The sequence below is a fragment of the Equus caballus genome, chromosome 14 (genome assembly GCF_041296265.1).
Source record: "Equus caballus isolate H_3958 breed thoroughbred chromosome 14, TB-T2T, whole genome shotgun sequence".
Classification (NCBI taxonomy): domain Eukaryota; kingdom Metazoa; phylum Chordata; class Mammalia; order Perissodactyla; family Equidae; genus Equus; species Equus caballus.
The window spans coordinates 40443610-40460000 of NC_091697.1; the positions used below are offsets into that span (position 1 = coordinate 40443610).

Genomic DNA, 16391 nt, shown 5'->3' on the forward strand with positions numbered 1-16391 from the left:
AAATGGAATGGACAAATATGAAAAGTAGATAATGGATCCACAGTGATTTAATTCTCGGTGATATTTTCATTTTATGCAAATGCAAAAAGAAAAAAAAAAACCTGGCTACTTGAAAGGAAAACAGGAACCAAAAAAATATTTAGTGTTCGATCAAGCAAAAATCCTTTCACACATATGCTAAGAGAGTTCAAACAAATGTAGATGTTAAATAAAAAGCCCAGGTACCAAAGAGCAAAATTTAATGAAAGCCAGAACTGTTAAGTATGGATTCCCATTGAGAAAAATGTCAATCTCTTTCAGAGTTTTCCCATTGCTCTATTTTTAAGAAAAGTGTAGTAAAAATACATAATACAAGTTAACTTTTTTTCTTGCTTTTGTTTTCCCCGTCATTCCTCCGTTGATGGAAAGCATCTTCCACTGGAGTCTTGGACCCCCACATAGCATAGACCCTCATTTCTAGCATAGATGGTCTCTCCCTATCAGATCATGTTACGGGTGCACTCAGTGGCTGGAGAGTCCTCTTACCAGGCTAAAGGCAAAAGGTCTTTGAAGCATGTCAATGGTAGAGGGTTATTTCCACCTCCTCCGAAATGCAGACTCCCTAATGGCGGGTCATATCGGATTCTGCAGGGGTAGGCTAAGAGCTAAGAAAAATCTGGCGTGAGGGCAGGGGCTGGTAAGGACATCAGCTGGCAGTAGTGGAAACTGAAAATCCATCTTGAGGATCCTGCTTCATGTACCATGTCCACATTGACATGTGAGAGACTGAACAATAACACTTGAGTTAAAAGGGCGAAGAGTCTGATTCAGGGATGGTTCTTTGCTATGGCTGATAAAAGGAGAATGAGAGAGACATAGAGATGGTGGGAGTCCGCTGAGAGAATCCATAAATGAAGCCAATCGTGCTGCACCTACTCATAGTTAGATTCCAAAACCTTTAGTTTGTCAATTGCTAATGATAACCCCTAGCAGAGAAGACTGGATAGAAGTAGGGGGTAAGGAAACAAGCTAGAATATGGTTATCAATAAAAGCTAATGACACATGGCACACACTGAATCATGCACCTAGGAGAGTGGCTGCTGGAGAGCTGGAAGCCAATTGCACCAAGAATGAGAGTTGGGATCTCCAAGTAAGCTATGTGCCAGGAACTCCCCCTCCTAACCAAAGTTGCAGTCAACCTGGCCTTCTCTCCATGAACCCTGCCACTTCTCCAGTCTTGCTTTAGTTCAGATTGATAGTCAGAATCATGGGCTTATTGATTCTGGTCACTGGAATACAACATCCCCATTCTGTTTTAGCCAGGGGGAAGGCCAGCCTTCTTGGGTTAGAAGTCGGGGTCAGTGATCTTAAGGTCCCCCAATGTCATTATCAACTTAATCCATCTCCCTTACTTCTTCAAATAATACGGCCTTGGGCATTTTACTTTCTAGACGACAGAATGCTATCTGGCCACATGCTAGAACAACATTTTTATGTAGACACAAAACCCAAGTTCTGCAGGTCAGCAAAACCCTAAGCTTCATATTTGGTCTCTCAAACTTAGGACAGGGCACACCATAGAAGGATCTATTGCTTGTGGGCTTCGATGAGTCTTCCTCTTCCAAAATTCTTCCATCACCTTTCTTTCACACTTAGCTTGCATACCATTTTCCCCCATATGAGAGGCTCCAAAGAGAAAGTCTACTCCACAATGGGGTTCCTGCTCAGATGTTAAGCAAATGAAAAATGAGAATCATGAGCCGTATCTCCCTAGCTGTCAGCTGTTCCCAAGGCCCTACTCGGTTTAGGAGACCTGTTGCCCTTTAGCCACCAGAGTGCCTTTGGGCTTGAGCATAGTCAGAAGGACATACTTCTCAGGGATGAGGCTGACTCTGTGAAGAAATACACCATTCCGCCTCAGGCCTTTGGGATGGCTCTTACACGTTAAAGGAAGCTTTATCTAAGCCTCCAGCAATAACTTCATGGGTCCTCCTTTGACTGCACATCTGCCTTTGCCCTCTCTGCCACCCTCAGTCTGAGTTGCTTTTTACATCCATTCCCAGCTAAACCAGTGTTTAGGCAGTGCCCCATCTGGGGAAGGCAGCTCACTCCTCCAACAACATCCATCTCCATCCATGGCTTGGGGCTGAGGAGTGGAGGGTAACTTGGAGAGCTCCCGTGGAGAATTACTTTGAAGGTTGCTTTTTTTCCTTTTGCTTGCTTGTAAGGTGGAATGAATCTTGAATCTCCAATTTGGAAACTGAAGAGGGATGGGTAGGGAGTTGAGAATTAGAAGTAAGGAGAGGGAAGGGGCCTAACAGAACCTGCAAACCATGGATATTAGTAAGAAAAAAAATATTGCACACATTTGGACACATTAACAACCAAATCAAAAGAAAATAGTACAGTTTCCTCATTAGTGTTCCAGTGACTCCATTTTCAGAGACACAAGCTCTGTTAGACAGGGTTATTCTCCCCTTATTGCAGTACAGTGTTATCATCCTCACTTAGCAAACGAAAAAGGGTGAAAGAACATTAAAAAAGGAAAAGGGATAGCAAAATGGTTTTTCAATTCTTCAGGAAAATCTGTTGAGTCATCCTCCTTGTGGTCATGGCGGTTGGTGGTGGTTGCGTTTCATTTTGTTGTTGTTTTTGGCACTGAAGGGTTTGGGATGGGGCTGGGGGAGCCTGAGCCTGCTCCCCAAGGGGTCTCCATCTGTTCCACTGCTCCAGTTATAATCCTGTGGCTCCCAAGGGCATCCCTGAACTGTGGCTCATGCAGGGAATAGATTGCATGGACTTGGGGAAGTCGTGGCTGACCACTCGGCCATTCTCTCCACTACCGCCACCGCTGGCTCCTGCCCCACTGTTCCGGGGGAGTGTCGATGTCCGTATGGCTTCGTTGATGGATTGCTGTGGGATCAAACAGAAACCCTTTTCAGGAGGACCGGGGGTTCTTCCCCGAGTCCTTGGCAATGATTGGCAAGGAGAATGAATCAACACTGGACTTAAAATGCCACCCCAACTCTTTTCCCCATCCAACTCCTTTCCTAATCTATAATGCTAATCTTGACTTCCCATGAACTCACAAAACTGTTGTGTGGCTCTAGACAAATCCGATCCCCTCTCTGGACCTCATGCTCTCTCTGTTTAATGAGGTGTACCAGACTGGGTTATCTCTAAAATCCTTTCCGATTCTTATATGCTGTGATTTCCAAAGGTGTTACATTGCCATGGTGGTGCTGATGATAATAAATGTAGCAAAATGACCAAATGGAAAAGCTATGGAATGGGGCTTAGGAAACTTGCATTTCAATTCTGGTTCTGACATCAACCTGTATGACCCTGTATGTATCTCCTTACCTCTCTGGACCTTTTAAATCGCCACGTTTGTGAAATGTGATTATCTATGCATCTACCGACTTATTAGAAAGAATGGTGCTACTGCATGAAAAATGATTTGAAATGTTAAAAAGTAATTGAGAGTGTGTTATTGTTGGATCAAAATTAAAAACTGTCTATGATTTACTTCAGGAAAAGTGCTGTCCTACCTTTAGCAGCATGTTAAGGGAATGTAGGACTTGTTGAGTAATATAATGGGCAAAATGTAACTGGAACAGGGCATTGCTGAAGAAAATGAGAATACATCCCAAAGATTATTTTCTGTGTGTCAACTGCTTCCCATCAGCACGTATAACCTGCACTTCTCATTGACACATCAGATCAGTGCTACTAAGCTTGTGATTTCTAGAATGTTAGAATTCTACATATGACAAGCATTCCAACAATCACCCCAGGATCAGATGAATTAGGCGGGATGTTCAAGACCACAATCTGGGATTAGAACCGTATCCTATTAGACAAGAGGAAGGGTTCTGTTTTGAGTTCCTTTGGAGAAAGAAACTTTATGACAAGTAATCCAAACCCTTATCTCTTCCTGTCACTTCTGACTTCCCATTAAGAGATGCTCATAGAATTTTTGAGGTGGGGCTTGGTTTCTTGGTGGGAGTTAAACAAAGGAGAAGAATTGTCTATGAGTTGGAGGTTTCTTTCTCTAAGACAAACCCTACTCATCCTTCAAGGCTCATTCTGTTCTCACCTCCTTCTTGAAGCCATCCTAGACCGTACTAGCAAGTGCTGGCCCCCCTCACCCCAGGACTCATATGTTTTACATTCTCTTGTAATGGCTCTGTTTCAGGTATGTAGGATTTGTCTTCTTTCAGAGAGCTAGCTGTCTGGAGAAGGGCAAGGGCCATGTCTTCTCAATCCTTAGCTATCTCCCAGAGTGTCCAGCAGGTAGTTTGATGCACAGTAGATATTCTTGAATTTGTCTGAGAAAAACCAACCACATAGGATCCTTCTTAAAAAGTCTATGGCTTTCTCCTTTGTGTATTACCATGGTTCTAGTGATCAGAGAAGTCAGTCAGCCTGCCGTGGCCAGACAGACGTGAACAGGGTAGCTTTCTGATAGACAATGCTGGGAGTCTCCTCTTATTATTGGCAATTCTGACAGTGCTTTTAAATGTTCTTTCTTGTTGAAATCCATGATTCAGACAGATTTGCCCTATATGATGCTCCACCCACACTCGTTCTGTCTCTGCCTCAAACCCCCGGAGTTAATCTTTCTACACTCTGCCTTGGTTGTCCTCCTCTGAAGAAGAAGTGTGACCTGGATTGCATTCTTCTGAGTCAAGGCCAAATAAATATCACTGTGATGCTCTAAGGGGGAAACGCGAAGTGAACACATGAAGAATTAATGGTCATTCTCACCTAAAGAATGTTGAAAAGAAAACAACTTTTTATTTGTGTGGTGTGAATTGTGGAAACTTCCATAGATTAGCTTGGAATGTCTATCTCCTATGATTTTTCTCTGCCAAATCCCTTTAATTAAAAAAATGTTTAAAGTTCACACAGATCACCTTGGTCTTTGTTTCTCAAAAGATCCCACGTGTTCCTATAACATTCCATTGAAGTTGGTGGTACTTGATGAATTTATCTTAAAGGAGAAGATTGGTGGCTCAGTTGACATTGATGCCTATCAAAGTGTGAGGTACCTTAGCCAGGCATGTAACTAAAACCCTCCAAGGTCATGCCATTAAGAACTTGTTTTCAAGCAAGCTGAGGGCTTCCCAGAGGTCAATGACTCCATACTCCTATTGATAGTGTGTACTGCCTGCTTACTGGCTTCCTTTCTAATACATTTATGGGCTCTCAGGAGAGGAGATGAATAGAGTCAAAACTTTGGAGCAGAAAGCAATGCTAAAAATGACTATAACACTAGTTTACTAGTTTTCAAACTTGACTGCATGCTGGAATCACCTGGGCAGTTTTGGGAAAAAACACTGATGCATGAGATCTACCCTCTGAGCTGTTGACTTAATAGGTGTGGTGTGTGGCCTGGACATCTGGAGTTTTAAAAATATCCCAGGTGATTCTAATATGCAAGCAAGATCAAAATACACTGATCTAATTTATTTGATCCACTTTATAGAGAAACGACTTATGACTGACTTACTTAAGGTTACAGTTATGTGATCTAGTGCCAAAGCGGATGACCTTCAGTTCTTCCCATCCCCTGTAGCTAAGCTGTCATAGGCTGATGTCATTCCTACCCTTGCCTCTGGGACATGTGGTTCTCCCTTGTCCATCCTTGACATACCAGCCATTTTTAAAGTTCTTCCTTAGAGTAGTTGTTTTGAAATTAACACTCAGGGAGAAAAGGGTGAGTAGAAAGTCCAACCTCGAAGTCCCCTAAGTTGGCTCTTCAGAGATTCGTTTCTCTAACAGTGATTACAGCCTACATTCTCAGCCACTTATTTTTCTAGAAAAGTCTGCCCAGCCTCTGCACATCATAGAACACCCTAATAAAAGCTCAAACCTCATTAGTGACCTCATCCTAGCATACGTGCTAAGGGCCAGAGTGGCCACCTGCTGCAGAGGATGCACCCTCTGTATTACCAAGTCCCTCAGCTGCTCATTAATTCTGGGGAAATGTGCAAAGCCTCAATTGCTGTGGCTTAAACACGGCCCATGCTGGCACAGCCACATACAATTATGAAAGGTCAGTGGCTCTCCTGGCGGTGGGCGTGGCTGGGGATTATTTTCCTTTGGGAGCAAGGTGGTGAATAATAAAGATCCTGGTTGTCCTTAATATCAGCTAAAGACTCAGGTTTCGGTCTGTTTGCCTAGGCAGAGGGGAAGATCTGAGGATCCTAGACTTCATTCAGTTTGGATATTGTTGCTACTATATGACAATTTGAATTATGCTCAACTGTTGCAGTTGTCTGACGTCCCTCTCTGAGTCCCCAGCTCTCACATGTTCTCCTCTTCGCTCTGTCTTCCTGTGCTCTACCCTCCCTGGCCTGCTTTCCATCTCTGGGCAAGAGTTGTGGTCTTAGGTCTCTGACACTTGTGCATCCTTTGCTGGCAGCTCTCTTCCCCTTGTTAATTCCTTTCGTACTTCCAGTCTGTTAAGCATCACTGTCTCAGCAAAGCCTCTCTGACCTGCCCCTGCCGCCATTCCCTGACTAGGACTTGACAGCACCAGGCATTTTTCTTCATAACCCTCTTTGCAAACATGTAAGTGTTTGCTTATTTTCTGTCTTCTCCATCAAACTCTCCCTTTCCTGAGAACATGAGCTGTGTCTGCTTTGTTTTTGACTGTATCCCCAGTGCTGGGCAATGCCTAACATACAACGGTGCTCAGTGTGTTTTTGTGGAATGCCTGCAGAGTGTCTTCCCACTGTCCCTGTGACACTTGCCGTGTGTCCTGCTCATGTGACACATTGAAGGGGAAAGGGATGCAACAATGCATAGGCAAAGGATTACATTCCATGGATGGCCTCAACAACCGGATCAGGAAAACCTACGAATAAGGGCTGCATCTTACTTGGTTGTGAGCTGTGGCTGGGGCTTGAGAGGACACAGAGAAAGTGCTCAGAATTATCTGTTGCTATGTGGTTGGGGTGTGAGAGAGAAATTTAGAAGTGGCTTGGCCAGCACCAAGAACTCAGGCTTTGCAGAGGTCGTGTAGAACAGGAGTCTAATTCCTGTTCCTCCAGCTCCTAGCTTGTGTGACCTTCCTAGGACATGCTACTTAGCTTCTCTGAGCCCCTATTTCTTCATTTGTAGGGTTGCACTCATAGCACCTTACAGGGTTTGTGAAAATGTATATAAAGCACTTTAAATGTGGAAATTACTAAAAAGATGTCTTTCCTTCTTCCCTTCCTTTCTTCTCTCTCTCTCCTTCCCTTCTTTCCCTTTTCTGCCTCGCCTCCTCTCTTCCTTCTCTATTCCATGCAGAGTGGGGAAGGACTCCTTGAACACTGTTGAGAAACAGGACGCTGGGCCTCAACTAGGTTTAGGGGCTCAAGGCCTTAAGAGTTGGCCAAATACTGTAATCAAGGAAAGAAATGAGGGAAGTTCTCACCAAAGGCTCTTGTCACCATCAGTGTGGGCTCTGTGTGAGGTTGGAGGCTGCACTTCTGCAAAGAGCTAATTGCCTTTGAAGAAGACAAAGTACAGAACAGTAAAGAGATCTGCAAAGCTGGAAAGTCTGAGAGGCAAGCAGAGTGTGTTCCTCTTATTTCCTTTGGATAAGAGAGAAGTTGATGGAGCTTTGAAAATTAAGGGCCAGATTGATTAAAAAGATAGTAGAAGTATCTTTTCTGCTGTTAGAAGATTAAAAATTCTATTAGGAGCCTCGGTGAGTTAGGCAGAAGTCATGCCAACCAATGGAATTAATTATAGAAGATTGTGGTAGAAGAACTTGAATGAATGATTCCAAGAGATCCTGATGTTGGTTGCTGAGAAATTCAACATCTTCTTTGTAAAGGGAAGGGTGAGAATATTTCCAAAAAGTTATGGCATGACTCAGTGGCCTTTTCTAAGGATTTTTGTCGTAACCTGAATGTTGTGACTTCAGTGGTGAAGGTCAACACTTTCCCAGTTTTAAGAAGATACCAGTCTTTAGCCACCCTGGTACCACCACCTGGCACTGACCATGATTAGTGGGAGTCATGGAAGTGCTGGAAGTCCAGAAGGGTTCCTCCTTGGTGGATGCCTGGTCTCATTAGATTGTATGAGCAAAAAAATGGGACCAAAACCACGTTGGATGATGTTTGTGCTTCCAGCCTGGGTGGTTTCGGTGGTTGTATTTGCTTAAACTAATAGCAGCTCCCTCCCATGCCTCACCTTATCCTCTAAGAGATGTTTTCTTCTGGTTACAATTCCACATTAATTTTACTAATACCCTATGTGTGCAGGATGTTCAAAGAGAAATCAGACACAGCTTCTTACCTTAAGGAATTCAAACTATATAGCTCAACAAACCTAGGACATGTAAATGGGGGCAATAAAAGGAAAGTCTTAAGAAGGTCCTAGCTGGCCACTAATAATAAGAGGAAATATTATTGGGAATGCTAATTATCATTGTTATTATTTATTGAGGGCTTGCTATGGGCAAGGCATTTTGCCAAGCCCTGTATATCCATTTTTAAAATATAATCCTCACAACAATTTCATGATGTATGTATTACCACTAGCCCCATTTTAAAGAAAATGAGGATCAGAGAGCTGTTGAAACTTGTCTAAGATGACACAGTTTACAAAGAGTCTCCAGAGCCCGTGTAGACCACTACACTGCATTGTCTCTTAGGGGAGCGGCGAGAGGGCACTCCTGAGGTGGGTCCCTGGTTTGGGTGCTGGTCGATGGGAAGGTTTTGGGGGAGGTAGTAAAGGTTGCATCTCACTTAGCTCTTCTCTTATTCCCCTCTTTGCCTCTGGAGTGGCCTTTCCTTACTTTGGAGGGTAAGATAGGAGAGTCTTTAGGCTTACGTTTTAGATGGAACACGCAGAGGAAGCTTTGTTTAGGTTCTAGGAGAACTCATTGTATCCAGTTAAGCTCCTTGGAGGTCTACACTGGGTTTCAGGTCTGGGGCTCATGCGTTTGCTGTACTTTGTCCTTTCTCAGTGGAGCTGGTGGTGAGTGAGCTGGTCAAGGGTGGGATTGAAGTGTTCCTGAGTCTCCTGGCCAAATACCATCACACTGCATCCCTTAATTTTTCCTTGTTATTATATTTTAGGGAAGTTGCCTTTTAAATGGACTCTATGGGACAGGAAGGTGGGGAGAGGGATTGGCCTGCATGAAGGCACATGGGTGGGAAGCAGGAGGTGGGAGGCTGAGTAGGGAGTATGTAAGGAGAGCAGATTGCCTGGGAGGGGAAAGTAGGCTGGAGCCATGACGTGGAAATTCTGAATGCCAGGACAGAAGGCCTTCCTCCCCCGACTCCCACTCTCTGTGTACACAACTGAAGACAGAGTTTCCAAACAGGGGAAGCAAAATGTCCAGCAAAGACTTCTCCAAGAGTGACCCTGGAGGTGTATGTAGGGCTGATGGCCCATGGCAGGGAGGGGCGGGGCAGGAGGCTATGGTCATGATGAGCTTGGGAGCAATCGCACGTTGGAAAATGGGCTTCTAGGGCACATTCTAGGAGAGCGAATCCTGCCAATGAGTCTTCTTAGTGTAGTCAAGCCACAGCAACAGCCTAGGGTACATTGCTCAGAGTGACTACCTTCTCCCCATTGCTATTGTTTTGAAACTTTCTTGTTCTTCCTCTTAATGTCTGCCTATTCCCGGAAACCTTCTCAATTTCTCCCTCCTCTATATTCCTATAGGCCTTCCCATCTGTACCACAGGTTGCTTCACTGAATGACTTTTCTGTGCCATTCTTTGTTGAAGGTGCCAATGGTCATAGATTGCGTCTCAGTCCTCTCTGCCTCCTCAGGATGTCTTGGTCACAGATTGCGTCTCAGTCCTCTCTGCCTCCTCAAGATGTCTTGGTCACAGATTGCGTCTCAGTCCTCTCTGCCTCCTCAGGATGTCTTGCTCACGGGGGTGCTCACATGATTACTACTTCCATAAATATTTCCTTATTGAAGCTAAATGATGAAATGGGAGGGGACTTGAAGGTCACTTAATCCAAACTCCCTTTGGATACTTGAACCTATATCCCTGCCAAGAGTTATTCAGCCTCTACTTGTATACCTCCAGTGACAGGGTGCTTAGTACTTATTGGGATAGTCCTTCCCACTTTTGGGTAGTTCTGAAAGAAAAGTAGATCCACTTATTATGTTAACATCTGTTCCGCATAGCTTTAGTCATTAGTTCTTATTGTACACTTTGGGATTCCACAGAACTAGTCTGTTTTCTTTCCTGCCTGAAAAGTCTTCATACTTTTATAGATAGCTCTCACATCCTCCATAATTTTTCTTTTCCAGTTAGTTGCCCTTAGCTATATTTGGTATGGTTTGGGATTGTCTAATGAATCTGCTTATCCTTCACTGTGCATGATACTCTTTGTCAAAGTCCATCTTACAATATTTGGCTAAGAAGAGACTTAATTCACCAAGCATGGCAAGATCATCTATTTTGCTGAGGTAGACACCTCCTCCCTTACTTGTGGAGCTACACTCCTGTTAATGCAACCTCAGAGAGAATCTGCCTCTGTGTCAATCACTCTTGCCTCACACTATGTTGTCTGTCACTTAAACCCCTAACTTTTAATCTCACGACCCCATCACTGGCTGATGCAGTTCTTTGCTCGTGCCTTATGTTATACCTGACACACCTCATCTTCCTTCTTTTCTCACAGCTGCCTCTTTCCCTGCCACTTTTCCTCAGAACGGCTTTCTGCCCCCTGCCTCAGGCTGACCTCAACCTCCTGTCACTCCCCACCCTTTCTAGTAAAGGGACTCCCAGGAAACCCAGCTGTGTCACAGAACAGGTTGGGAAAAAGGCCTGGGAAGACGAGGCCACCTTCATCCGCTTGGATTCACTACGGGATTTGTAGCAGAACTCGATTAAGGCAACCAGCATGGCTAGGCCCAGTCCTCCGATCAGGATGTAGAACACGCCCGCCACATTGCTGAGGCTCAGAGCGCTTGTCTTGTCCTAGGAAGAGGAGGAGGGAGGGGAGGGGGAAAGAGCAAAGTGAGCCAGGAGGCTAGAGACCATCCAAGAAATAGCATTTTTACACACATACACTCAGCCCCATCACCCTCTTTAACATTCATAATAGTTGGAAAGGCTTTGTATTTATTGACAGAGTGTTAAACATTCCCCAAGAAAAAAACGTGTATGTGTGTGTGTGCGTAACAATTTTCCAAGCATCCCTGATTACGTTCAATTTATAATGACATTTTCTGCCCTCCTCATTGCCTGTTCTAAGGTGGGCGATGCCACAAGAAATTGAGGGCAACTTCTACCAAGGTCTGCACCCTGGAGCTTACCCCATTCTCTCAGAAAACCGTATCCCTTCTTTTTCAGCTCAGTTCCTGTCCCCCATCCCCTCTGTTGCTCAGCAACGCATTGGCCTCCCTTCTCGTTTTTGTTCCTGAGTATTTTTCTGAGAGTTGTACTTAAAATGAACTTTCCCCTGGATGTGCATTTGATTTCAATTTAATAAGACAGTTATTGTACGTATAATCAAGACCAACCAATGGATGCCTTTAACTTACTGCTCTGAGTCCCCATTTAGGGAAAAAGAAAACTGGAGGCTGGGAATAGTACAAAGGCACTGAGATAGAAAAATGGCTCTATCAAGTCCTAATAATTATGCTTAATTGGTGTCATTTTTTCTGTTGGAGGTGCTCGCTAAGAAACACTGCGGGCAGCTCTGGTGGCTGAATTTAGAAATCTCTGTCACCTGTAGTAAAAGATCTTGCGCTGGGTTTTGAGGGGCAGGGTCATGGAGCAGGTGCTTAATTTCTTGGGGCCTGGGGAGAGGGACCCACGTGCAGTAGGAGGAGGACAGAGCTCAGCTTGTGAAGCCTGAGAAAGGCCATCCATCTGGTGAGACCAGCCCCGAGTTCTGTCACCTCCATTGGGGTTCAAAAGTTGGGGAGCGAGTGACAACATCTTCCCAGGTGGTGAGAACCATCAAATGAAACTAGTTCTCATGGTAGGGGGAAATGGCTCAGGAAGAGGGGAAACGGCTCAGTCACATTCTTGACCCAGGTAATGGACCATGTTAAAACCTTGGAAGACTCCTCATCCCCAAATGTCACAGTGGCTCTCCCACCTTCGTTTATATTGTTTACTCAAATGCAAGTTTCCCATTGAATTAAAATGAAATGCACGCTCAGCTGACACAGGCACAGCCATGGTTGGTTGGCTGGTGGCACTGGCTGGGCTATAGTTTTTACACCTCTCCATGTGTTCTTTTCGGGTAGGGATGTAGGCAGGCCATACAAGGGGTGGACTCTTTTGCCTGAGCGACTCCTCAGACATCTGCCTATTAGAATCTGGGTGTGTGGAAAGGGATCTGTTACTGACCAAGTCAGTGGCCTCTGCCCTAGTTCTACTTGGTGCATTGTACAGGATTCAGCAGGGCTGAGGTTGGGGCCTGCAGCTGGCAAATAGCAGCCTGCTTTCCCTCCCCAGAAGCAGCCTCGGCTGGCAGAGCTATAGGATTATCTAAAGCACACCCCCTTGGTGGCTTCCTGTATTGCTAACGCAGATGGCTCTTGAATATGGGTTACACTTGGCAAGGCATATTCTGGCTTTGGAAGCAGTGGAAATGATTATTCAAAGTGGGTAGAATTTCTCCTGCTCTGGTATAATGGCCTGATAAGGGAAATGTGCAAAAATGAGTTGGGTGCCTGGTTCAAGAATCAGCTGAACAAGTAAATTCCCACTTGGCGTGATTTTCCAGAACACTCAAAATGTTTCCTTGCTTGTTGTTCAGGAAGTCTGTAACTCTGCCTCTGGAGAGGAATTCTTTAGAGTCCTTGGAGGACCTAAAGTTAGCAGAAGTTCCTGTAAAACTCTTCTGTGTGGCCAGGGTAGGGGTGTGGTGGGGAGGCATCTTAACGTATTGTCAACTCACACCTTAGAAAAGAGTGGTTGACAGTGGTGCTCAGAGAGAGTGGGGAACAGGCCTGGAGGAAGGTGGTAGACAGGAAGGCTGAGAGCCAAGGAACAAGTCCCGCTGACTTCACAAGCTCATCAGCTTTTCAATAGCTGAAGTGCACTTTGTGTCCTTGGTCACCACGGCTGTTTGTGTTTCCTTCCTCATGGTCTTTCCCAAGTTCACCTTGGTTGTGGGTTGCCTTCAAGGGTAAGGGAGTGGTAGGCATGTTTTTTTGGTACTATCTTCAAAAGACCCGAAGAGGGCATCTGCCTCCCTGGCTGGAGAAGGTGGACAAGATGGAGTGTTCACTTCTGGTATATCTGGGAAGGAAGTGGGGTCGGATCTGCATATAGAAGCGGGGGAAGGAGGCATAGTCTATGTCACTGCAGAAGGAAGAAGGTCCAGTGACTGCGCATTGGATTATGTCTGGAGATGGAGAGCGTCCCTCACTTCTGAAGGAGGCCTCTGGCCCATGAAGATGGCAGGGTATGTGTGTGTGGGGATACATCCCATACAAGCAAAGAGGGCAGTCAGATGGTATGGGGACTGCCACCTGTTGCAGGACACATAGTGCCACTGAGCCTTCTTTATGTCAACACAATTGTACTAACAGGGATCAGGGAGGACCTCTAGAATAGAGGGGGCACCTGGGCCCTATCACCACCAATCACAGAAAGCAAACACAGATATAACACAACTGTCTAAATTTGGCATAACTTGACAGGGTGTGAAATGAAGGGCTGGTGTTGGTGTCTTCGCAGCCCACATAATTGAGGAATTTACATCTAGGCAAGGGTTTATGATTTCCCTTACGTGAGTCATTAGCTTTTGGATAGCGGCAAATTTAGTTTTTTCAAAGGAGGCCCAAGGCCACTGTCTTCTGTTCAGTTGCCACCTCTGCCTTTCTTGGACTCACTCTGTTGGAATATGATGGGGTGTTCTCGAGCAGGGACAAATATCCCTTTTATTTAAGGGTCAGAACTCTGATTCCTCCTCTGGCCTGCAGTGTCCATGTGAGAAGAGGCTTCCTAGTGGACTTGTGTACAAACAGCTGTGTTCATACTTCATGAGCAAGCCACATGCTTCCCAGCTATGCCCAGGGCAAGGGTGACCCAGAGTCTGAGTCTTCTGTGCACCCCTCTGGAAACCCCGTTCTCCTCCCCTCCCATAGCAGCCACACTCCCAAAAGCTGGCAGCTTGTTGGTGGGAGTGAAAAAGTCACAACTTGGCTCCCGCCAGGAGCAGGCAAAGAGAGTGACAGTACTGAGAAGAGTGACAGATGAAAAGAAAAACAAAAATTCCATCTTTCAGAATCGATAGGCTTGTTGTAATGGTGACGAGACCCGCCCTTCATCTGTTCCCCTTAGCCTGTTGTCTTGATTTGCCACCTCCCTCGTGTGGGAGGGAGATGTTTTCTTTTTCATATTTCTCCTTGCTCCTCCCACATAATGGGGGACTGTCCCAGACTCCCTCTGTGTTTCTGAGCCAACATCTCTTCCAAGAATGTGGGACTGGCTGAGTCTTTGTGAGGTTTGAGTCAGGCCTGAGGCAAAGAGACTTGAAGCTTTTTTTATGGCAATAAGTAGAAAGTTTTAGGGAGAAGCCAAGGCCTCTGGCCATGAGACCGGTCCCCTCCATGGAGACTGACTCAGCCCCTCATCCAAGGCCTGTTGAATCTGGACCAAGCTTCAGGTTTCTCCAAATGCTTCCATTTCTTCCCGATAAGAGCGTGGACTCCTATAAAGCAAAGGCCGTAGCTTCTGCTCTTCTCTACATTCCACAGGAATTCCACACATTTTCTGATGTGTGTACAGCTGGAGTTTTGGGGGCTGCCTACAAGCCTTCCACATGCTGAATCTGTAACCTGACTTTGCCTTTCAGGCTGTGAGAAGAGGCTCACCCCTCTTCCACTTATTAGCCTTTCTGCTATAGTAGGCTTTCTCTTGTGCTTTTCCAAAACTAGATTTTTGGCCTACAGATCATTTTCCTGAGCAGTTGGTCATTTCCAGGGAGTGGAGACTGAGGGGTTGGCTAGGCTCTCTCACTAGCCAGGACAAAAGTGGGGAAGCCATGGAGAGGTGGATTTGATTCAACTGAAGGGAGATTTTTCAAATCTATGGAGCTGTCCAAAGGTGGAATACCTTGCCATGGATAGTGTTGAGTACCCAAACGTGGATGTATTTAGGACAAGGTCAGCCAAGGCATTCAAGCACTGGACACAGAGCTGGACCAAGGGACTTTTGACACTCATGCCAATCCCAAGTGATTTGAGGCATCTAAGGAGTTCCTAGAGGGCCTGGGATCATGCCTTTTATAAATTCTCCCTAGAGACTAACGTCTTTAGGGGATACAAAAAAGGAACTCATGTTAATTGGCAACTTCTGCTGTTCCATTTCTAATCTAGGCCAGTTCCCTAGCCTGCATATTTTCCCCAAGAGCAACACAGGATGAGAATTGGCCCATTGTACTAATAATTGGCAAGGCAAATGCTGCAAAAGTGAGGCTTGTGGGGGTGGCTCTTCTCAGCAGTATGTGCTCAGGGACCAGCTGCTGTACAATGCACCACAGAACATCCTGTCTCAAAACAAGATTGCAGCAGAGAACTCAAGGAGATGATGTGGGTCGTGGAGAGGAACCCAAGGGTTGGCTGAGGCTGAGGCCTCTTCCAGAGTGGGAGGAATTTTCCAAAACAGAGGCACCAGTCTAAGGATAAAGTGGGCGTCTCCATAGGGGGCCTACACTATGAGCTGAATGTCTACCTGGACTATACATTGGAGAGCAGAGCTCTTGTGTCCCAGAGGAAAATAGAGCCTGTTGACCCCAGAGGTCCTTCTGGCTCAGAGCCCTAGAGACAGTTTTCAAGGAAAAATCCTTGTTTCTGTTCAGTCCCTTCTCCTAGAGCAGTAATGGGAGACTTAGGATATGTGGGGTAAGAACTCTGGGCAGGACCCAGGGTGTTTCAGCATTCAATTTCTGATCTGGGTAATTGCCGTATGTTGGACATGTCATCTTGGAGCACACACAACTTCCAGGAGATTCCCTTGGAAGTCACTGGTTTTCTCTAGGCCGTTGCTTGCTCTGCCTTACAGAGACTGGGAACCCTAACCCTGAGCAGGATTCTAGCTGGAACCAAAAGTCTCCAGGGTTTAGGGGAGATGGAATGACTTCTGCTTCTCAAGGATTTTTTTCCCGATCTGTGCCCCTTTGTCATTGTCTTTTGTGGGTGTCTTTAGTGCAGGAGACTGCAGTGGGTAGGTGAGGGAGTGACTGGAGCAGAGCTTCACAAGATCCCAGGTCCTTCCTGGTGGCCAATGCTCTCACCCATGACGGGGGCAAGGGTAGGGGTCTGTACACGGTGCAAGGACACAGTTGGCAGTGTGCAGTCCTTTTGCCTTCCAGGCCTTCCTGAGGGTGGGGGTGGGAAGTTGAATAGATGGACTTACTCTGCTCCGCATGGAATGTTGTGGCATAGTGAAAAGAGGGGGGCCTGGGAGGCAGGA

The 16391-nt window shown here is 45.7% G+C and overlaps 1 protein-coding gene across 12 annotated transcripts in view; it reads right to left on the bottom strand.

The window, feature by feature from the left end:
• Nucleotides 1-222: 222 nt before the first annotated feature.
• GRIA1 (glutamate ionotropic receptor AMPA type subunit 1) overlaps nt 223-16391 on the bottom strand; it is a 289359-nt gene continuing 273190 nt past the window's right edge. For all 12 annotated transcript variants that reach the window (XM_001503618.7, XM_001503619.6, XM_070233013.1 and 9 more), the window contains exons 15-16: nt 10797-10931; nt 223-2914 (exon numbers count right to left, since the gene is read on the bottom strand). In XM_001503618.7, coding sequence (XP_001503668.1) covers nt 2714-2914; nt 10797-10931 — 336 coding nt within the window. In that variant the 3' untranslated portion in view covers nt 223-2713. The remainder of the gene's footprint in view (nt 2915-10796; nt 10932-16391) is intronic.